The 26,181-nt window shown below is 44.9% G+C and overlaps 1 protein-coding gene across 1 annotated transcript in view; it reads right to left on the bottom strand.

Moving 5' to 3' along the window:
- sipa1l2a (signal-induced proliferation-associated 1like 2, genome duplicate a) overlaps positions 1-26,181 on the bottom strand; it is a 735,281-nt gene that overhangs the window by 108,712 nt on the left and 600,388 nt on the right. Inside the window, exon 12 of the mRNA XM_082965719.1 lies at positions 3,728-4,002. Within this exon, the coding sequence (XP_082821845.1) occupies positions 3,728-4,002 (275 nt within the window). The remainder of the gene's footprint in view (positions 1-3,727; positions 4,003-26,181) is intronic.

The following is a 26,181-nucleotide window of genomic DNA, read 5'->3' as shown; positions in this document are numbered from 1 at the left end:
TGACTTTTTGGGATATAAAGAAGAACAACAAAACGACCATTCATGTTGGGACACTTGGGATTGGAAACAGAGGAAGATCTTCAAAAGTAAGTGATTTATTTAATCACTATTTGTGATTTTATGAAGCCTGTGCTGGTTGAAAAATATTTTGATGTGGGGTGCCGTCCTCAAACAATCGCATGGTATGCTTTCGCTGTAAAGCCTCTTGTACATCGGACAATGCAGTTAGATTAACAAGAATTTAAGCTTTTAAACGATATAAGATACTTGTATGTTTATAAATGTTTAATATTACGATAATTTATTTGATTTGCACGCCCTCCAATTTCACCGGATGTTGTCGACAGGTGTCCCGCTAGCAGGACGCCTAGCCTTAAGTTAACTGGGGTCGGAATTCCCCCCAATGAGAATAGCCCATGCAGCTGCCAACACCTCAAACATGTTGAAACGTTTGAAACATTTACGGACACATCACCCCAGTATTCCTTCCACCGAAGCCCTTTGCAGCTGATTCTGACCGGGCCAAATAAATGACAAGAGCGATAATGTTAAGTTTATAGCCGCAGATATGAGGCCATTCTCAGTGGTCGAGAATACGGGGTTTCAGCACCTCATGAAAGTGCTCGACCCACGTTACGAACTTCCCTCTCCCACCCATATCAGCAAACAGGAAGTACCTGCTCTATATAAGCAAGCTAAAGCCGAAGTTGTCATGGAATTGGCCAATGCACCCTGTGTTGAGCGCCAGGGCTTTTCTGGAGAAAAATATATATATAAATATACAGTTGAAGTTGGAAGTTTACATACACTTAGTTTGGAGTCATTAAAACTCATTTTTCAACCACTCCACACATTTCTTGTTAACTAGCTATAGTTTTGGCAAATTGGTTAGGACATCTACTTTGTGAATGACACAAGTCATTTTTGCGTCAATTGTTTACAGACAGATTATTTCACTTATAACTCACTGTATCACAATTCCAGTGGGTCAGAAGTTAACATACACTAAGTTGACTGTGCCTTTAAACAGCTTGGAAAATTCCAGAAAATAATGCCATGGCTTTAGAAGCTTCTGATAGGCTAATTGACATCATTTGAGTCAATTGGAGGTGTACCTGTGGATGTATTTCAAGGCCTACCTTCAAACTCATTGCCTCTTTGCTTGACATCATGGGAAAATCAAAAGAAATCAACCAAGACCTTCACAAGTTTGGTTCATCCTTGGGAGCAATTTCCAAATACCTGAAGGTACCAATTTCATCTGTACAAAGAATAGTATGCATGTATAAACACCATGGGACCACGCAGCTTTCATACCGCTCAGGAAGGAGATGCGTTATGTCTCCTAGAGATGAACGTACTTTGGTGCGAAAAGTGCAAATCAATCCCAGAACAACAGCAAAGGACCTTGTGAAGATGCTGGAGGAAACAGGTACAAAAAGTATCTATATCCACATTAAAAGTCCTATATCGACTTAACCTGAAAGGCCTCTCAGCAAGGAAGAAGCCACTGCTCCAAAACCTCCATAAAAAAGCCAGACTACAGTTTGCACCTGCACATGGGGACAAAGATCGTACTTGTTGGAGAAATGTCCTCTGGTCTGATGAATCAAAAATAGAACTGTTTGGCCATAATGACCATCGTTAGGTTTGGAGGAAAAAGGGGGAGGCTTTCAAGCCGAAGGACACCATCCCAACTGTGAAGCACGGGCTGGCAGCATCATGTTGTGGGGTGCTTTGCTGCAGGAGGGACTGGTGCACTTCACAAAATAGATGGCATCATGAGGCTGGAAAATCTGTGGGCAGAACTGAAAAATCATGTGCGAGCAAGGAGGCCTACAAACCTGACTCAGTTACACCAGCTCTGTGAGGAGGAATGGGCCAAAATTCACCCAACTTATTGTGGGAAGCTTGTGGGAGGCTACCCGAAACGTTTGACCCAAGTTAAACAATTTACAGGCAATGCTACCCAATACTAATTGAGTGTATGTAAACTTCTGACCCACTGGGAATGTGATGAAAGAAATAAAAGCTGAAATAAATAAAAGCTGAAATAAATGATTCTCTCTACTATTATTCTGACATTTCACATTCTTCAAATAAAGTGGTGATCCTAACTGACCTAAAACAGGGAATTTCTACTAGGATTAAATGTCAGAAATTGTGAAAAACTGAGTTTAAATGTATTTGGGCAAGGTGTATGTAAACTTCTGACTTCAACCGTATATAAAATATATATATTTAATTTGGTTTACATTTTTATATATATTTCTGTGGCAGCCTGGCCTCATCACCATTTAAAAGGTCATTAAATTAATATGATTTAAAATGCTTAAAAATAAAAACACTGAGTATACAAAACCTTAAAAACATCTCCGTAATATTGATTTGCACCCCCTACAGCCCTCAGAACAGCCTCAATTTGTCAAGGCATGGACTCTACAAGGTGTCGAGTGAGAGGGGGAGGCGGGGAGAGTCAGGGGGGAGTCAGAGAGATTTAGGGGGGATTCAGGGGGTAGTGAGGGAGGTGTGAGGGGAGAGTCAGGGAGGACTAAGGGGGAGGCGGGGGAGTGAGTGGGATTCAGGGGGGATTCAGGGGGAAGTCAGGGAGGAGTGAGGGGAGAGTCAGGGGGTAGTGAGGGAGGTGTGAGGGGAGAGTCAGGGAGGACTAAGGGGGAGGCGGGGGAGTCCTATAACACAACACAGATGGACCTCTCCTCCTGTCTCCTATAACACAACACAGATGGACCTCTCCTCCTATAACACAACACAGACGGACCTCTCCTTCTATCTCCTATAACACAACACAGATGGACCTCTCCTTCTATCTCCTATAACACAACACAGATGGACCTCTCCTTCTGTCTCCTATAACACAACACAGATGGACCTCTCCTCCTGTCTCCTATAACACAACACAGATGGACCTCTCCTTCTTTAACACAACACAGATGGACCTCTCCTCCTGTCTCCTATAACACAACACAGATGGACCTCTCCTTCTGTCTCCTATAACACAACACAGATGGACCTCTCCTTCTATCTCCTATAACACAACACAGATGGACCTCTCCTTCTATCTCCTATAACACAACACAGATGGACCTCTCCTCCTGTCTCCTATAACACAACACAGATGGATCTCTCCTTCTGTCTCCTATAACACAACACAGATGGAGCTCTCCTTCTGTCTCCTATAACACAACACAGATGGACCTCTCCTCCTGTCTCCTATAACACAACACAGATGGACCTCTCCTTCTGTCTCCTATAACACAACACAGATGGACCTCTCCTTCTGTCTCCTATAACACAACACAGATGGACCTCTCCTCCTATAACACAACACAGATGGACCTCTCCTTCTATCTCTTATTACACAACACAGATGGACCTCTCCTTCTGTCTCCTATAACACAACACAGATGGACCTCTCCTCCTATCTCCTATAACACAATACAGATGGATCTCTCCTTCTGTCTCCTATAACACAATACAGATGGACCTCTCCTTCTATCTCCTATAACACAACACAGATGGACCTCTCCTCCTGTCTCCTATAACACAACACAGATGGACCACAGATGGACTGCTCTGCATTCAAGTCAAAAGAGAAGCACATTTAGCTTCAATGAGTCACTGAGGGAGGAGAGGGTAGAGTATGAGGGGTCAGCAGAGGTCAATGTTAAGGGTGAGTGATGGAAGGGGTTAGAGGCTAAAGGGTTACCTGCGTGGTGCTCCATCATCATGAGGCTGGATGATGACCACCTTGACGGTGGTGGAGGTCCTCAGCAGGTCGATCATCTGTTCATGGGTCAGCGTTGCAACGACAACCTTACAGATCTCCACCAATCGGCTGCCCTGGCGAAGCCCCGCCTTCCAAGCGAACCCGAAGGCCTCAACGTCGGCCACGATGCCCTCGAAGTTTACGTGGAAACCCAGCTGGCACAGGGCGTTCCGACGCAGTGTCATCTCGGATGTCTCACAACCACGCGTCACTATCTGGAGAGAAGAAGAGAGAGAGAGAGAGTCACTCCCCTGACTGGTCATGTCGCAGGACAATTGTTCATATCTGGATCAAAGGAAGAAGGGAGAGAACCACCTTGTAATTAATGGTAACAGTGGGTGAGAGAGAGAAAGACACTAACACACTGAATAAAGAGTTGAAACAGAATATCTCTCTTCCTGGGGTGCTGTGGCATGTACACAAAGCAACGCAGACACTTTTAACCACAATTTCAGATGGAAGTAAATAGGAGGTATAGCCTCAGAGATGGAGAGAGAGGAGCACATTACAGAGGTTATAGATATAGAGATGGAGAGAGAGGAGCACATTACAGAGGTTATAGATAGAGATGGAGAGAGAGGAGCACATTACAGAGCTAACAGATACAGCCTCAGAGACACAAGTGGCGACCCATCGTTGAGCCCCACCGGTTTAGTTATAAAAAAAATTCAACATAATAATTATAATTTTATTGCCCATTTTGCACGTTATTTTGGCATTAATACGTGTCACATATCAGTTTGCAAACAATGTAAAAAAGATATTTCATTGAGTTAATAAAGCCTCATACAAACATGGTCTCTTTGTTGTTTTCCTGAGTGAGGCAGCTCCAAAATGCAGGTGTTTCAGCCTAGCTCAGTGCTTTCTGTTGTAGTGGGGCAGCTCCAAAATGCAGGTGTTTCAGTCTAGCTCAGTGCTTTCTGTGGTGGTGGGGCAGCTCCAAAATGCAGGTGTTTCAGTCTAGCTCAGTGCTTTCTGTGGTGGTGGGGCAGCTCCAAAATGCAGGTGTTTCAGCCTAGCTCAGTGCTTTCTGTGGTGGTGGAGCAGTTCCAAAATGCAGGTGTTTCAGCCTAGCTCAGTGCTTTCTGTGGTGGTGGGGCAGCCAGCGGAAAATACAGAGCAAAGGGGTTGGTAATGTTCTCCAATTGTGCTGTGATTGGCTCAGTGATCTGCCACTCATGGGGACACTATGTCACCACATAATCTACAGGAAGAGCAAGGCAGTTCAAGCCCCCTTTGGGTGCTGCCATTGATTTACATTAGAAGTGCCCAACCAAGAAGGCTCAAGGTCATTGGCCACAGATAAAATTACGTCAAATCACGTTATATCTACTGTAGCTTTGATTGGACTGATCATGTCAAAATCATACTTTCAAAATCTTATCTAGCAACCTAGCAGTCATCATCATGAATCAAGTCGACAATCTACTGGCACATCCTTTCCAATACTTGTCATAGGATGAGAAATTATAGATAAAAACGTATCAGTTACACCATAAGTAGGAGATCGCAAATTCAACTATCAGTGGTTTGGAAGGAATAAGTGGCTAACTGCAGGCGTTACAAAGCAATTACTTGCCTGCTATTCGGTGGAGTGGATGTGTGGTCCAAGTCTGGGTTTAAGGGTCTCTTTTCCAAGCTTAAAAACATAAACATTCACATGCAACACTATGGGTCAGAAAAAGTTGAATACATTGGCCATGTTGTCAATCAAGCATGATGTCACGACTTCCGCCGAAGTTGGGTCCCTCTCCTTGTTCGGGCGGCGTTCGGCGGTCGACGTCACCGGCCTTCTAGCCATCGCCGATCCATTTTTCATTTTCCATTTGTTTTGTCCTTGTCTTACACACCTGGTTTCATTCACCCAATTACTTGTTCATTATTTAACCCTCTGTTCCCCCATGTTTGTTAGCGAGTGATTGTTTATATGTAATACGGTCCGTTATTGTGGGCTCGTTTATTGCGTTGTATTTTGTGATTCTTTGAGTAAATTATGTGTATTACTCATATCTGCAGTCCTGCGCCTGACTCCTCTACACCAGCTACACACAGGCATATTACACATGACTTCTGCCACGCTCAAAACAACTGGAAACTCAGAACTGGGAAATCTGACTTCAGTGAGTTCAAGACAACTGGGAACTCAGAAAAAAACGAGCTCCGACTGGAAAAATACATTTTGAACGGTCAACCAACTCGGAATTCCAAGTCGGGAACTCTGGACTCTATGAGAGCTCTGACTTGAAGATCACTGACGTCATAATTCAACCTTCTTTTTCTCAGAGTTTCCAGTTGTCTTGAAAGCACCATAAATCCAGAGAATGCCAGACTTTATTTACCCAAAAAGGACCGCTGCGCAAGCTTCCTGTTCAAGTGAGCACAACACAACAAGGTGAGTCCAAGTGAGCACAACAAGGTGAGTCCAAGTGAACACAACAAGGTGAGTCAGAGTGATCACAACACAACAAGGTGAGTCAAAGTGAGCACAACACAACAAGGTGAGTCCAAGTGAGCACAGCACAACAAGGTGAGTCCGAGTGAGCACAGCACAACAAGGTGAGTCCAAGTGAGGACAGCACAACAAGGTGAGTCCGAGTTAGCACAGCACGTGCTCATGGCTCTGTATAACACTGAAGTGAGTTGCTGAACCACTAATAATACAATAAGGTTTTACCCCAGCTTCACTGCTGAACCATATTAATCAACGATACCCAATACAATAGGGTATAACCCAGCTTCACTGCTGAACCATATTAATCAACGCTAACCAATACAATAGGGTTTTACCCCAGCTTCACTGCTGAACCATAATAATCAACGCTAACCAATACAATAGGGTTTTACCCCAGCTTCACTGCTGAACCATAATAATCAACGCTAACCAATACAATAGGGTTTAACCCAGCTTCACTGCTGAACCATAATAATCAACGCTAACAAATACAATAGGGTTTTAACCCAGCTTCACTGCTGAACCATAATAATCAACGCTAACCAATACAATAGGGTTTTAACCCAGCTTCACTGCTGAACCATAATAATCAACGCTAACCAATACAATAGGGTTTTAACCCAGCTTCACTGCTGAACCATGATAATCAACGCTAACCAATACAGTAGGGTTTCGCCCAGCTTCACTGCTGAAACATAATAATCAACGCTAACCAATACAATAGGGTTTCACCCAGATTCACTGATGAACCATTTTAATCAACGCTAACCAATACAATAGGGTTTTAACCCAGCTTCACTGCTGAACCATATTAATCAACGCTCACCAATACAATAGGGTTTTTGTTCAGCTTCACTGATGAACCATATTAATCAACGCTAATCAATACAATAGGGTTTACCCAGCTTCACTGCTGAACCATATTAATCAACGGTAACCAATACAATAGGGTATTCACCCAGCTTCACTGCTGAACCATAATAATCAACGCTAACCAATACAATATGTTTTACCCAGCTTCACTGCTGAACCATAATAATCAACGCTACCCAATACAATAGGTTTTACCCAGCTTCACTGCTGAACCATAATAATCAACACTAACCAATACAATAGGGTATTCACCCAGCTTCACTGCTGAACCATAATAATCAACGCTACCCAATACAATAGGGTTTCATCCAGCTTCACTGCTGAACCAAAATAATCACCGCTAACCAATACAATAGGGTTTCAACCAGCTTCACTGCTGAACCATAATAATCAACGCTAACCAATACAATAGAATTTTAACCCTGCTTCACTGCTGAACCATAATAATCAACGCTAACCAATACAATAGGTTTTTTTACCCAGCTTCACTGCTGAACCATATTAATCAACGCTAAGCAATACAATAGGGGTGACCCAGCTTCACTGCTGAACCATAATAATCAACGCTAACCAATACAATAGGGTTTTAACCCAGCTTCACTGCTGAACCATAATAATCAACGCTAACCAATACAATAGGGTTTTAACCCAGCTTCACTGCTGAACCATGATAATCAACGCTAACCAATACAGTAGGGGTTCGCCCAGCTTCACTGCTGAACCATAATAATCAAAGCTAACCAATACAATAGGGTTTCACCCAGATTCACTGATGAACCATTTTAATCAACGCTAACCAATACAATAGGGTTTTAACCCAGCTTTACTGATGAACCATATTAATCAACGCTAATCAATACAATAGGGTTTAACCCAGCTTCACCGCTGAACCCTAATAATCAACGCTAACCAATACAATATGTTTCACCCAGCTTCACTGCTGAACCATAATAATCAACACTAACAAATACAGTAGGGTTTGCCCAGCTTCACTGCTGAACCATATTAATCAACGGTAACCAATACAATAGGGTATTCACCCAGCTTCACTGCTGAACCATAATAATCAACACTAACCAATACAATAGAGTTTCACCCAGTTTCACTGCAGAACCATAATAATCAATGCTAAGCAATACAATAGGGTTTAACCCAGCTTCACTGCTGAACCATAATAATCAACGCTACCCAATACAATAGGGTTTCAACCAGCTTCACTGCTGAACCATAATAATCAACGCTAACCAATACAATAGGATTTTAACCCTGCTTCACTGCTGAACCATAAAAATCAACGCTAACCAATACAATAGGGTTTCATCCAGCTTCACTGCTGAACCAAAATAATCACCGCTAACCAATACAATAGGGTTTCAACCAGCTTCACTGCTGAACCATAATAATCAACGCTAACCAATACAATAGGATTTTAACCCTGCTTCACTGCTGAACCATATTAATCAACGCTAAGCAATACAATAGGGGTGACCCAGCTTCACTGCTGAACCATAATAATCAACACTAACCAAAACAATAGGGTTTAACCCAGCTTTACTGCTGAATCATATTAATCAACGGTAACCTATACAATTGGGTTTAACCCAGCTTCACTGCTGAAGCATAATAATCAACACTAACCAATACAATAGGGTATTCACCCAGCTTCACTGCTGAACCATAATAATCAACGCTAACCAATACAATAGGGTTTCATCCAGCTTCACTGCTGAACCAAAATAATCACCGCTAACCAATACAATAGGGTTTCAACCAGCTTCACTGCTGAACCATAATAATCAACGCTAACCAATACAATAGGGTATTCACCCAGCTTCACTGCTGAACCATAATAATCAACACTAACCAAAACAATAGGGTTTAACCCAGCTTCACTGCTGAACCATATTAATCAACGCTAAGCAATACAATAGGGGTGACCCAGCTTCACTGCTGAACCATAATAATCAACGCTAAACAATACAATAGGGTTTTAACCCAGCATCACTGCTGAACCATAATAATCAACAATAACCAATGCAATAGGGTTTTAACCCAGCTTCACTGCTGAACCATGATAATCAACGCTAACCAATACAGTAGGGTTTCGCCCAGCTTCACTGCTGAACCATAATAATCAAAGCTAACCAATAAAATAGGGTTTCACCCAGATTCACTGATGAACCATTTTAATCAACGCTAACCAATACAATAGGGTTTTAACCCAGCTTCACTGCTGAACCATATTAATCAACGCTAATCAATACAATAGGGTTTAACGCAGCTTCACCGCTGAACCCTAATAATCAACGCTAACCAATACAATATGTTTCACCCAGCTTCACTGCTGAACCATAATAATCAACACTAACCAATTCAGTAGGGTTTCCCAGCTTCACTGCTGAACCATATTAATCAACGGTAACCAATACAATAGGGTATTCACCCAGCTTCACTGCTGAACCATAATAATCAACACTAACCAATACAATAGAGTTTCACCCAGTTTCACTGCAGAACCATAATAATCAATGCTAAGCAATACAATAGGGTTTAACCCAGCTTCACTGCTGAACCATAATAATCAACGCTACCCAATACAATAGGGTTTCAACCAGCTTCACTGCTGAACCATAATAATCAACGCTAACCAATACAATAGGATTTTAACCCTGCTTCACTGCTGAACCATAATAATCAACGCTAACCAATACAATAGGGTTTCATCCAGCTTCACTGTTGAACCAAAATAATCACCGCTAACCAATACAATAGGGTTTCAACCAGCTTCACTGCTGAACCATAATAATCAATGCTAACCAATACAATAGGTTTTTACCCAGCTTCACTGCTGAACCATATTAATCAACGCTAAGCAATACAATAGGGGTGACCCAGCTTCACTGCTGAACCATAATAATCAACACTAACCAATACAATAGGGTTTAACCCAGCTTTACTGCTGAATCATATTAATCAACGGTAACCTATACAATTGGGTTTAACCCAGCTTCACTGATGAACCATATTAATCAACGCTAACCAATACAATAGGGTTTTAACCCAGCTTCATTGCTGAACCATAATAATCAACGCTAACCAATACAATAGGGTTTTAACCCAGCTTCACTGCTGAACCATAATAATCAACGCTAACCAATACAATAGGGTTTTAACCCAGCTTCACTGCTGAACCATAATAATCAACGCTAACCAATACAATAGGGTTTCTCCCAGCTTCACTGCTGAACCATATTAATCAACGCTAACCAATACAATAGGTTTCACCCAGCTTCACTGCTGAACCATAAAAATCAACACTAACCAATACAATAGGGTTTAATTAACCCAGCTTTACTGCTGAATCATATTAATCAACGGTAACCTATACAATTGGGTTTAACCCAGCTTCACTGCTGAACCATAATAATCAACGCTAAGCAATACAATAGGTGTACCCAGCTTCACTGCTGAACCATAATAATCGACACTAACCAATACAATAGGGTTCTACCCAGCTTCACTGCTGAACCATTATAATCAACGCTAACCAATACAATAGGGTTTCACCCAGCTTCACTGCTGAACCATTATAATCAACGCTAACCAATACAATAGGTTTTTTATCCCAGCTTCACTGCTGAACCATAATAATCACCGCTAACCAATACAATAGGGTTTTTCACCCAGCTTCACTGCTGAACAATAATAATCAATGCTACCCAGTACAATAGGGTTCACCCAGCTTCACTGCTGAACCATAATAATCAACGCTAACCAATACAATAGGGTTTCACCCAGCTTCACTGCTGAACCATAATAATCAACACTAACCAATACAATAGGGTTCAACCCAGCTTCACTGCTGAACACAATATACATTTTTTAATGTACTCAGTTCGACTTTCAACTAACTCTTGTAAGAGTAGAATGTACAAGGTGCAAAATGGTGTGGAAATGAGATTTAAACCTGCAAAATGGTGTGGAAATGAGTTTTAAAACTGCAAAATCTTCCCTCCCACCAACAAGAGGGGTTTGAACAGTTTGCATCATGGACAATGCTTGTTCCCCAATGATGAAGGAGGGCATGAGTGGAAAAACACTGCTCTACAGGGTTAGGGAACAGAACTGATGGAGTGGTATAATCCTGTTATGATAAACCGAACTGATGGAGTGGTATCTTCCTGTTATGATAAACTGAATTGATGGAGTGGTATCTTCCTGTTATGTTTCTCCTCCACTCACTGATTGCAGCTCAATGTGAGCTATGAGACTGAGCACTTTAGCCGCCACATTAACACTCCCCCCCTAAAACGGTCTGAGGCTGAGAGTCACACTCACTCCAACCTGCCTCAATCACTCTGCAGATTAGTGGGGTCAAGTGGGTCAAACTATCCTGCTGACAATCCAAACAGAGAGCATGCTGGGATTACTAGGAACACAACTGACTGACTGACTCAGGTGGAGATAGTTGTTTATCTTGTTAGGGCAAGGGGGCAGTATTTACACGGCCGGATAAAAAACGTACCCGATTTAATCTGGTTATTACTACTGCCCAGAAACTAGAATATGCATATAATTATTGGCTTTGGATAGAAAACACCCTAAAGTTTCTAAAACTGTTTGAATGGTGTCTGTGAGTATAACAGAACTCATATGGCAGGCAAAAACCTGAGAAGATTCTGTACAAGAAGTGCCCTCTCTGACCATTCCTTGGGCTACTTGACTCTTTTTATTGAAAACGTAGGATCTTTGCTGTAACGTGACACTTCCTACGGCTCCCATAGGCTCTCAGAACCCGGGATAAAGCTGAATGATGTCGAGGCAGCCCCTGGCTGAAAAACATTAGCGCCTTTGGTAAGTGGTCTATCAGAGAACAATGAGACTGAGGCTAAGCACGAGGCGACCCCATGTTTTTATTTTCTCTCTCTTTGTACTAAAACACAGATTCCCGGTCGGAATATTATAGCTTTTTTACGAGAAAAATGGCATAAAAATTGATTTTGAACAGCGGTTGACATGCTTCGAAGTACGGTAATGGAATATTTAGAATTTTTTTGTCACGAAACGCGTCGGGCGCGTCACCCTTCTTTACACTTCGGATAGTGTCTTGAACGCACGAACAAAACAGAGGATATTTGAACATAACTATGGATTATTTTGAACCAAACCAACATTTGTTATTGAAGTAGAAGTCCTGGGAGTGCATTCTGACGAAGAACAGCAAAGGTAATAATGTGACATTATATGCTAGCTTGAAAAATGGGTGTCTGATTATTTCTGGCTGGGTACTCTGCTGACATAATCTAATGTTTTGCTTTCGTTGTAAAGCCTTTTTTAAATCGGACAGTGTGGTTAGATCAACGAGAGTCTTGTCTTTAAAATGGTGTAAAATAGTCATATGTTTGAGAAATTGAAGTAATAGCATTTCTAAGGTATTTGAATAACGCGCCACAGGATTCCACTGGCTGTTACGTAGGTGGGACTATTTCGTCCCACCTTCCCTAGAGAGGTTATCCAATCTCAGCCACCCCTGGTTGTTTTGTTTACCAGTCTGTGATGGACTCAATTTGTTGTTTGTTACCACTCTGTGTTAGATTTAATCCAGAAGCTCTCTGGTGAGATGACCTACAATCTAAACAATCACTCTGGGTGGCTAGTGTGTCAAGTGGAATGGGTACTGGCTAGTGCGAACCAATAGTTCATCAAAAGCTGGGCTGAACCACCAGTTCATCAGGGGCTGAACCCCTAGTTCATCAGGGGCTAAACCCCTAGTTCATCAGGGGCTAAACCACTAGTTCATCAGGGGCTAAACCCCTAGTTCATCAGGGGCTGAACCCCTAGTTCATCAGGGGCTGATCCACCAGTTCATCAGGGGCTAAACCCCTAGTTCATCAGGGGCTAAACCCCTAGTTCATCAGGGTCTGAACCACCAGTTCATCAGGGGCTAAACCCCTAGTTCATCAGGGTCTAAACCACTAGTTCATCAGGGGCTGAACCACTAGTTCTTCAGGGGCTAAACCACTAGTTCATTAGGGGCTAAACCCCTAGTTCATCAGGGGCTAAACCCCTAGTCCATCAGGGGCTAAACCTCTAGTCCATCAGGGGCTAAACCCCTAGTCCATCAGGGGCTAAACCACTAGTTCATCAGGATCTAAACCCCTAGTCCATCAGGGGCTAAAACACTAGTTCATCAGGGGCTAAACCCCTAGTTCATCAGGGGCTAAACCCCTAGTTCATCAGGGGCTAAACCCCTAGTTCATCAGGTGCTGAACCCCTAGTTCATCAGGGGCTGAACCACTAGTTCATCAGGGGCTGAACCCCTAGTTCATCAGGGGCTGAACCACTAGTTCATCAGGGGCTAAACCCTTAGTTCATCAGGGGCTAAACCCCTAGTTCATCAGGGGCTTAACCCCTAGTTCATCAGGGGCTAAACCCCTAGTTCATCAGGGGCTAAACCCCTAGTTTATCAAGAGCTGAGCTGAACCACTAGTTCATTAAGGACTGAACCACGAGTACATCAGTGCATCAAGGTCGTTGTGATGCATAACGGTTCTGAGCCAAATGTATAGCCAGTAGGTTCACCAAATCTCTGGAACAGGGTCGGCGGGAGATAGCTGCTGAGGAAACTATTCTATATTCTATTCTACAGGACACCCATTATCTCACATGATGGACCAGAGGACTGAAAAGGGCTAAAGAGGACTGTATAGGACTGTAGAGGACTACAGAGGACAATAGTGGTTTATGGAGGACAGTCGAGGACTGTAGGGGACTGTAGAGGACTATAGACAACTGTTTAATACTATAGAGGACTATAGAGTAATGATCACATTCATATAATGGACTGTAGAGGACTATACATGATTATAGAGGACTATAAAGGATTATTCTGAGGACTATAGAGGCTTGTAGAGGACTATAGATGAGAATGCAGGCTTGTATAGGACTGTAGAACACTAAAGAGGATAGATCAGGGGACTATAGAGGACTGTAGTTGATGGATCAGATTACTATAGGGGATGGAGCAGAGGACTATAAAGGACTATAGACGACTATAGAACCTATAGAGGAATATAGAAGGTTATAGAGGTCTATAGAAGACTATAGAATACTATAGAGGACTGTAGAGGACATTAGAGGATTATATAGGACTCAAATGACTATAGATGGCCGAAACAACAACACAGGTACTCCCAGGTCCAACGGCCACATATATACAGGCACAAATATCTATAGAGGACTATAGAGGATTATAGAGGCCTGAAGAGGACTATAGAGGATTATAGAGGACTATAGAGGATTGTAGAGGCCTGTAGAGGACTATAGAGGATTGCAGAGGACTATAGAGGATTGTAGAAGACTATAGAGGATTACATAGGACTGTAGAGGACTATAGAGGACTATAGAGGATTACATAGGACTGTAGAGGACTATAGAGGACTATAGAGGATTACATAGGACTGTAGAGGACAATAGAGGACTATAGAGGATTACATAGGACTGTAGAGGACTATAGAGGACTATAGAGGATTACATAGGACTGTAGAGGACAATAGATGACTAAAGAAGACTATAGAAGACTGTAGAGGACAATAGAGGACTATAGAAGACAATAGAGGACTGTAGAGGACAATAGAGGACTAAAGAAGACTATAGAAGACTGTAGAGGACAATAGAGGACTATAGAAGACTATAGAAGATTGTAGAGGACATTAGAGGACTATATAGGACTCAAATGACTATAGATGGCCGAAACAACAACACAGGTACTCACAGGTCCAACAGCCACATATATACAGGCACATATATCTACAGAGGACTATAGAGGATTATAGAGGCCTGTAGAGGCCTATAGAGGATTATAGAGGGCTATAGAGGATTGTAGAGGCCTGTAGAGGACTATAGAGGATTGTAGAGGACTATAGAGGATTACATAGGACTGTAGAGGACTATAGAGGACTATAGAGTATTACATAGGACTGTAGAGGACAATAGAGGATTACATAGGACTGTAGAGGACAATAGAGGACTATAGAGGATTATATAGGACTGTAGAGGACTATAGAGGACTATAGAGAATTACATAGGACTGTAGAGGACAAGAGAGGACTATAGAGGATTACTTCGGACTGTAGAGGACAATATAGGACTACAGAGGATTACATAGTCCCACATATAACACACAAGTCCATGTCGATACTGCAATAGGGCATAGAGCAGGGATTAGTTTTATTCTCATGGAGCAAATAACAATGCACGGGACGAGACCCGTAATAACAATGCACGGGACGAGACCCGTAATAACAATGCACGGGACGAGACCCGTAATAACAATGCATGGGACGAGACCCGTAATAACAATGCACGGGACGAGACCCTTAATAACAATGCACGTAACGAGACCCGTATTAACAATACACGAGACGAGACCCGTAATCACAATGCACGGGACGAGACCCGTAATAACAATGCACGGGACGAGACCCGAAATAACAATACACGGGACGAGATCCGTAATAACAACACGGGACGAGACCCGTAATAACAATGCACGGGACGAGACCCATAATAAAAACACGGGACAAGACCCATAATAAATACACGGAATGAGACCCGTAATAACAATGCACGGGACGAGACCCGTAATAACAATTTACGGGACAGGACCCGTAATAACAATGCACGGGACGAGACCTGTAATAACAATGCACGGGACGGGACCCGTAATAACAATGCACGGGACGGGACCCGTAATAACAATGTACGGGACGGGACCCGTAAGAACAATACACGGGACAAGACCCATAAAAGATACACGGGATGAGACCCATAATAACAATGCACGGGACGAGACCCGTAATAACAATGCACGGGACGAGACCCGTAATAAAAATACACGGGACGAGACCCGTAATAACAATGCACGGGACGAGACCCGTAATAAATACACGGGACGAGACCCATAATAGCAATACACAGAACGAGACCCGTAATAACACTGCACGGGACGAGACCCGTAATAACAATGTACGAGGCGAGACCCGTAATAAATACACGGGACGAGACCCATAATAAATACACAGGATGAGACCCGTAATAACAATACACGGGGTGAGACCCGTAATAAATACACGGGACGAGACCCGTAATAACAATGCAAGGGACGAGACCCGTAATAATTATGCACGAGACGAGACCCGTAATAACAATGCATGGGACGAGACCCGTAATAACAATTTACGGGACAGGACCCGTAATAACAATGCACGGGACGAGGCCCGTAATAACAATGCACGGGACGGGACCCGTAATAACAATGCACGGGACGGGACCCGTAATAACAATGTACGGGACGGGACCCGTAAGAACAATACACGGGAAGAGACCCGTAATAAATACATGGGACGAGACCCGTAATAACAATGCACGGGACGAGACCGGTAATAACAATGCACGGGACGAGACCCGTAATAAAAATACACGGGACGAGACCCGTAATAACAATGCACGGGACGAGACCCGTAATAACAATGTACGAGGCGAGACCCGTAATAAATACACGGGACGAGACCAGTAATAGCAATACACAGAACGAGACCCGTAATAACACTGCATGGGACGAGACCCGTAATAACAATGCACGGGACGAGACCCGTAATAACAATACACGGGACGAGACCCGTAATAACAATACACGGGACGAGACCCATAATAAATACACAGGATGAGACCCGTAATAACAATACACGGGGCGAGACCCGTAATAAATACACGGGACGAGACCCGTAATAACAATGCAAGGGACGAGACCCGTAATAACAATGCACGAGACGAGACCCGTAATAATAATGCATGGGACGAGACCCGTAATAACAATACACGAGACGAGACCCGTAATAACAATGCACGGGACGAGAACCGTAATAACAGTGCACGGGACGAGACCCGTAATAACAACACGGGACGAGACCCGTAATAACAATACACAGGATGAGACCCGTAATAACAATGTACGGGACGAGACCCATAATAAAAACACGGGACAAGACCCATAATAAATACACGGAATGAGACCCGTAATAACAAAGCACGGGACGAGACCCGTAATAACAATTTATGGGACGGGACCCGTAATAACAATGCACGGGACGAGACCCGTAATAACAATGCACGGGACGGGACCCGTAATAACAATGCACGGGACGGGACCCGTAATAACAATGCACGGGACGGGACCCGTAATAACAATGTACGGGACGGGACCCGTAAGAACAATACACGGGACAAGACCCATAAAAGATACACGGGATGAGACCCATAATAACAATGCACGGGACGAGACCCGTAATAACAATGCACGGGACGAGACCCGTAATAAAAATACACGGGACGAGACCCGTAATAACAATGCACGGGACGAGACCCGTAATAAATACACGGGACGAGACCCATAATAGCAATACACAGAACGAGACCCGTAATAACACTGCACGGGACGAGACCCGTAATAACAATGTACGAGGCGAGACCCGTAATAAATACACGGGACGAGACCCATAATAAATACACAGGATGAGACCCGTAATAACAATACACGGGGTGAGACCCGTAATAAATACACGGGACGAGACCCGTAATAACAATGCAAGGGACGAGACCCGTAATAATTATGCACGAGACGAGACCCGTAATAACAATGCATGGGACGAGACCCGTAATAACAATTTACGGGACAGGACCCGTAATAACAATGCACGGGACGAGGCCCGTAATAACAATGCACGGGACGGGACCCGTAATAACAATGCACGGGACGGGACCCGTAATAACAATGTACGGGACGGGACCCGTAAGAACAATACACGGGAAGAGACCCGTAATAAATACATGGGACGAGACCCGTAATAACAATGCACGGGACGAGACCGGTAATAACAATGCACGGGACGAGACCCGTAATAAAAATACACGGGACGAGACCCGTAATAACAATGCACGGGACGAGACCCGTAATAACAATGTACGAGGCGAGACCCGTAATAAATACACGGGACGAGACCAGTAATAGCAATACACAGAACGAGACCCGTAATAACACTGCATGGGACGAGACCCGTAATAACAATGCACGGGACGAGACCCGTAATAACAATACACGGGACGAGACCCGTAATAACAATACACGGGACGAGACCCATAATAAATACACAGGATGAGACCCGTAATAACAATACACGGGGCGAGACCCGTAATAAATACACGGGACGAGACCCGTAATAACAATGCAAGGGACGAGACCCGTAATAACAATGCACGAGACGAGACCCGTAATAATAATGCATGGGACGAGACCCGTAATAACAATACACGAGACGAGACCCGTAATAACAATGCACGGGACGAGAACCGTAATAACAGTGCACGGGACGAGACCCGTAATAACAACACGGGACGAGACCCGTAATAACAATACACAGGATGAGACCCGTAATAACAATGTACGGGACGAGACCCATAATAAAAACACGGGACAAGACCCATAATAAATACACGGAATGAGACCCGTAATAACAAAGCACGGGACGAGACCCGTAATAACAATTTATGGGACGGGACCCGTAATAACAATGCACGGGACGAGACCCGTAATAACAATGCACGGGACGGGACCCGTAATAACAATGCACGGGACGGGACCCGTAATAACAATGCACGGGACGGGACCCGTAATAACAATGTACGGGACGGGACCCGTAAGAACAATACACGGGACAAGACCCATAAAAGATACACGGGATGAGACCCATAATAACAATGCACGGGACGAGACCCGTAATAACAATGCACGGGACGAGACCCGTAATAAAAATACACGGGACGAGACCCGTAATAACAATGCACGGGACGAGACCCGTAATAAATACACGGGACGAGACCCATAATAGCAATACACAGAACGAGACCCGTAATAACACTGCACGGGACGAGACCCGTAATAACAATACACGGGACGAGACCCGTAATAACAATACACGGGGCGAGACCCGTAATAAATACACGGGACGAGACCCGAAATAACAATGCACGGGACGAGACCCGTAATAACAATACATGAGACGAGACCCGTAATAACAATGCACGGGACGAGACCCGTAATAACAATGTACGAGGCGAGACCTGTAATAAATACACGGGACGAGACCAGTAATAGCAATACACAGAACGAGACCCGTAATAACACTGCATGGGACGAGACCCGTAATAACAATGCACGGGACGAGACCCGTAATAACAATACACGGGACGAGACCCGTAATAACAATACACGGGACGAGACCCATAATAAATACACAGGATGAGACCCGTAATAACAATACACGGGGCGAGACCCGTAATAAATACACGGGACGAGACCCGTAATAACAATGCAAGGGACGAGACCCGTAATAACAATACACAGGACGAGACCCATAATAACAATGCACGGGACGAGACCCGTAATAACAATGCACGGGACGAGACCCGTAATAAAAATACACTGGACGAGACCCGTAATAACAATGCACGGGACGAGACCCGTAATAAATACACGGGACGAGACCCATAATAGCAATACACAGAACGAGACCCGTAATAACACTGCACGGGACGAGACCCGTAATAACAATACACGGGACGAGACCCGTAATAACAATACACGGGGCGAGACCCGTAATAAATACACGGGACGAGACCCGAAATAACAATGCACGGGACGAGACCCGTAATAACAATACATGAGACGAGACCCGTAATAACAATGCACGGGACGAGACCCGTAATAACAGTGCACAGGACGAGACCCGTAATAACAACACAGGACGAGACCCGTAATAACAATACACAGGACGAGACCCGTAATAACAATGTACGGGACGAGACCCATAATAAAAACACGGGACAAGACCCATAATAAATACACGGAATGAGACCCGTATTAACAATGCACGTGACGAGACCCGTAATAACATTTTACGGGACGGGACCCGTAATAACAATGCACGGGACGAGACCCGTAATAAATACACGGGACGAGACCCGTAATAGCAATACACAGAACGAGACCCGTATTAACACTGCACGGGACGAGACCCGTAATAACAATACACGGGACGAGACCCGTAATAACAATCCACGGGACGAGACCCATAATAAATACACAGGATGAGACCCGTAATAACAATACACGGGGCGAGACCCGTAATAACAATGCACGGGACAAGACCCGTAATAACAAAACACGAGACGAGACCCGTAATAACAATGCACGGGACGAGACCCGTAATAACAGTGCACAGGACGAGACCCGTAATAACAATGCACGGGACGAGACCCGTAATAACAATGAATGGGACGAGACCCGTAATAACAATTTACGGGACGGGACCCGTAATAACAATGCACGGGACGAGACCTGTAATAACAATGTACGGGACGAGACCCATAATAAAAACACGGGACAAGACCCATAATAAATACACGGAATGAGACCCGTAATAACAATGCACGGGACGAGACCCGTAATAACATTTTACGGGACGGGACCCGTAATAACAATGCACGGGACGAGACCCGTAATAACAATTTACGGCCCGGGACCAGTAATAACAATGCACGGGACGAGACCCGTAAGAACAATACACGGGACGAGACCCGTAATAACAATACACGGGACGAGACCCATAATAAATACACAGGATGAGACCCGTAATAACAATACACGAGACGAGACCCGTAATAACAATGCACGGGATGAGACCCCTAATAACAGTGCACGGGTCAAGACCCGTAATAACAATGCACGGGACGAGACCCGTAATAACAATGCACGGGATGAGACCCGTAATAACAATACACGAGACGAGACCCGTAATAACAATGCACGGGATGAGACCCGTAATAACAGTCCACGGGACGAGACCCGTAATAACAATGCACGGGACGAGACCCGTAATAACAATGAATGGGACGAGACCCGTAATAACAATTTACGGGACCCGAAATAACAATGCATGGGACGAGACCCGTAATAACAATGCACGGGACGGGACCCATAATAACAATGCATGGGACGGGACCCGTAATAACAATGCACGGGCCGGGAACCGTAATAACAATACACGGGACGAGACCCGTAATAACAATGTACGGGACGGGACCCGTAAGAACAATACACGGGACGGGACCCGTAAGAACAATGTACCGGACGGGACCCGTAAGAACAATACACGGGACGAGACCCGTAATAAATACACGGGACGAGACCCATAATAAAAATGCACGGGACGAGACCCATAATAAATACACGGAATGAGACCCGTAATAACAATGCACGGGACGAGACCCGTAATAACAATTTACGGGACGGGACCCGTAATAACAATGTACGGGACGGGACCCGTAAGAACAATACACGGGACGAGACCCGTAATAACAATGCACGGGACGAGACCCGTAATAAAAATACACGGGACGAGACCCGTAATAACAATGCACGGGACGAGATCCGCAATAACAATGTACGGGGCGAGACCCGTAATAAATACACGGGACGAGACCCGTAATAGCAATACACAGAACGAGACCCGTAATAACACTGCACGGGACGAGACCCGTAATAACAATGCACGGGACGAGACCCGTAATAACAATACACTAGACAAGAGCCGTAATAACAATACACGGGACGAGACCCATAATAAATACACAGGATGAGACCCGTAATAACAATACACTGGGCGAGACCCGTAATAAATACACGAGACGAGACCCATAATAACAATGCATGGGGCGAGAGCCCGTAATAAATACACGTGACGAGACCCGTAATAACAATGCATGGGACGAGACCCGTAATAACAATGCACGGGACGAGACCCATAATAACAATGCATGGGGCGAGACCCGTAATAAATACACGTGACGAGACCCGTAATAACAATGCATGGGACGAGACCCGTAATAACAATGCACGGGACGAGACCCGTAATAACAATGCACGGGACGAGACCCGTAATAACAATACACGAGACGAGACCCGTAATAACAATGCACGGGACGAGACCCGTAATAACAGTGCACGGGACGAGACCCGTAAAAACAATTTACGGGACGGGACCAGTAATAACAATGCACGGGACGAGACCCGTAATAACAATTTACGGCCCGGGACCCGTAATAACAATGCACGGGACGGGACCCGTAATAACAATGCACGGGACGGGACCCGTAATAACAATGTATGGGATGGGACCCGTAAGAACAATACACGGGACGAGACCCGTAATAACAATACACGGGACGAGACCCATAATAAATACACAGGATGAGACCCGTAATAACAATACACGGGGCGAGACCTGTAATAAATACACGGGACAAGACCCGTAATAACAATGCACGGGACGAGACCCGTAATAACAATGCACGCGACGAGACCCGTAATAACAATGCACGGGACGAGACCCGTAATAACAATACACGAGACGAGACCCGTAATAACAATACACGAGACGAGACCCGTAATAACAATGCACGGGACGAGATCCGTAATAACAGCGCACGGGACGAGACCCGTAATAACAATGCATGGGACGGGACCCGTAATAACAATGCACGGGACGGGACCCGTAATAACAATACACGGGACGAGACCCGTAATAACAATGTACGGGACGGGACCCGTAAGAACAATACACGGGACGAGACCCGTAAGAACAATGTACGGGACGGGACCCTTAAGAACAATGTACGGGGCGAGACCCGTAATAAATACACGGGATGAGACCCGTAATAGCAATACACAGAACGAGACCCGTAATAACACTGCACGGGACGAGACCCGTAATAACAATGCACGGGACGAGACCCGTAATAACAATACACGGGACGAGACCCGTAATAACAATACACGGGGCGAGACCCGTAATAAATACACGTGACGAGACCCTTAATAACAATGCATGGGACGAGACCAGTAATAACAATGAACGGGACGAGACCCGTAATAACAATGCACGGGACGAGACCGGTAATAACAATACACGAGACGAGACCCGTAATAACAATGCACGGGACGAGACCCGTAATAACAGTGCAAGGGACGAGACCCGTAATAACAATTTACGGGACCCGAAATAACAATGCATGGGACGAGACCCGTAATAACAATGCACGGGACGGGACCCATAATAACAATGCACGGGACGGGACCCGTAATAACAATGCATGGGACGGGACCCGTAATAACAATGCACAGGACGGGACCCGTAATAACAATACATGGTACGAGACCCGTAATAACAATGTACGGGACGGGACCCGTAAGAACAATACACGGGACGGGACCCGTAAGAACAATGTACGGGACGGGACCCGTAAGAACAATACACGGGACGAGACCCGTAATAAATACACGGGACGAGACCAATAATAAAAACACGGGACGAGACCCGTAATAACAATACACGAGACGAGACCCGTAATAAAAATACACGGGACGAGACCCGTAATAACAATGCACGGGACGAGACCCGCAATAACAATGTAAGGGGCGAGACCCGTAATAAATACACGGGATGAGACCCGTAATAGCAATACACAGAACGAGACCCGTAATAACACTGCACGAGACGAGACCCGTAATAACAATGCACGGGACGAGACCCGTAATAACAATGCACGGGACGAGACCCGTAATAACAATACACGGGACGAGACACTTAATGACAATGCACGGGATGAGACCCGTAATAACAGTGCACGGGACGAGACCCGTAATAACAATACACGGGACGAGACACTTAATAACAATGCACAGGATGAGACCCGTAATAACAATACACGGGGCGAGACCCGTAATAAATACACGAGACGAGACCCATAATAACAATGCATGGGGCGAGAGCCCGTAATAAATACACGTGACGAGACCCGTAATAACAATGCATGGGACGAGACCCGTAATAACAATGCACGGGACGAGACCCGTAATAACAATGCACGGGACGAGACCCGTAATAACAATACACGAGACGAGACCCGTAATAACAATGCACGGGACGAGACCCGTAATAACAGTGCACGGGACGAGACCCGTAAAAACAATTTACGGGACGGGACCAGTAATAACAATGCACGGGACGAGACCCGTAATAACAATTTACGGCCCGGGACCCGTAATAACAATGCACGGGACGGGACCCGTAATAACAATGTACGGGACGGGACCCGTAAGAACAATACACGGGACGAGACCCGTAATAAATACACGGGACGAGACCCATAATAAAAACACGGGACGAGACCCGTAATAACAATACACGAGACGAGACCCGTAATAAAAATACACGGGACGAGACCCGTAATAACAATGCACGGGACGAGACCCGCAATAACAATGTACGGGGCGAGACCCGTAATAAATACACGGGATGAGACCCGTAATAGCAATACACAGAACGAGACCCGTAATAACACTGCACGGGACGAGACCCGTAATAACAATGCACGGGACGAGACCCGTAATAACAATACACGGGACGAGACCCGTAATAACAATACACGGGACGAGACCCATAATAAATACACAGGATGAGACCCGTAATAACAATACACTGGGCGAGACCCGTAATAAATACACGTGACGAGACCCGTAATAACAATGCATGGGACGAGACCCGTAATAACAATGCACGGGACGAGACCCGTAATAACAATGCACGGGACGAGACCCGTAATAACAATACACGGGGCGAGACCCGTAATAAATACACGTGACGAGACCCATAATAACAATGCATGGGGCGAGAGCCCGTAATAAATACACGTGACGAGACCCGTAATAACAATGCATGGGACGAGACCCGTAATAACAATGCACGGGACAAGACCCGTAATAACAATGCACGGGACGAGACCCGTAATAACAATACACGAGACGAGACCCGTAATAACAATGCACGGGACGAGAACCGTAATAACAGTGCACGGGACGAGACCCGTAAAAACAATTTACGGGACGGGACCAGTAATAACAATGCACGGGAGGAGACCCGTAATAACAATTTACGGCCCGGGACCCGTAATAACAATGCACGGGACGGGACCCGTAATAACAATGCACGGGACGGGACCCGTAATAACAATGTACGGGACGGGACCCGTAAGAACAATACACGGGACGAGACCCGTAATAACAATACACGGGACGAGACCCATAATAAATACACAGGATGAGACCCGTAATAACAATACACGGGGCGAGACCTGTAATAAATACACGGGACAAGACCCGTAATAACAATGCACGGGACGAGACCCGTAATAACAATGCACGCGACGAGACCCGTAATAACAATGCACGGGACGAGACCCGTAATAACAATACACGAGACGAGACCCGTAATAACAATACACGAGACGAGACCCGTAATAACAATGCACGGAACGAGATCCGTAATAACAGCGCACGGGACGAGACCCGTAATAACAATGCATGGGACGGGACCCGTAATAACAATGCACGGGACGGGACCCGTAATAACAATACACGGGACGAGACCCGTAATAACAATGTACGGGACGGGACCCGTAAGAACAATACACGGGACGGGACCCGTAAGAACAATGTACGGGACGGGACCCGTAAGAACAATACACGGGACGAGACCCGTAATAAATACACGGGACGAGACCCATAATAAAAACACGGGACGAGACCCGTAATAACAATACACGAGACGAGACCCGTAATAAAAATACACGGGACGAGACCCGTAATAACAATGTACGGGGCGAGACCCGTAATAAATACACGGGATGAGACCCGTAATAGCAATACACAGAACGAGACCCGTAATAACACTGCACGGGACGAGACCCGTAATAACAATGCACGGGACGAGACCCGTAATAACAATACACGGGACGAGACCCGTAATAACAATACACGGGACGAGACCCATAATAAATACACAGGATGAGACCCGTAATAACAATACACTGGGCGAGACCCGTAATAACTACACGT

This window comes from Salmo salar, chromosome 19 (assembly GCF_965601325.2).
Source record: "Salmo salar chromosome 19, fSalSal1, whole genome shotgun sequence".
In the NCBI taxonomy this organism is placed as follows: Eukaryota; Metazoa; Chordata; class Actinopteri; order Salmoniformes; family Salmonidae; genus Salmo; species Salmo salar.
The sequence above is the reverse complement of the archived record's forward strand: the minus strand, read 5'-3'. Positions and strand labels throughout refer to the sequence as shown.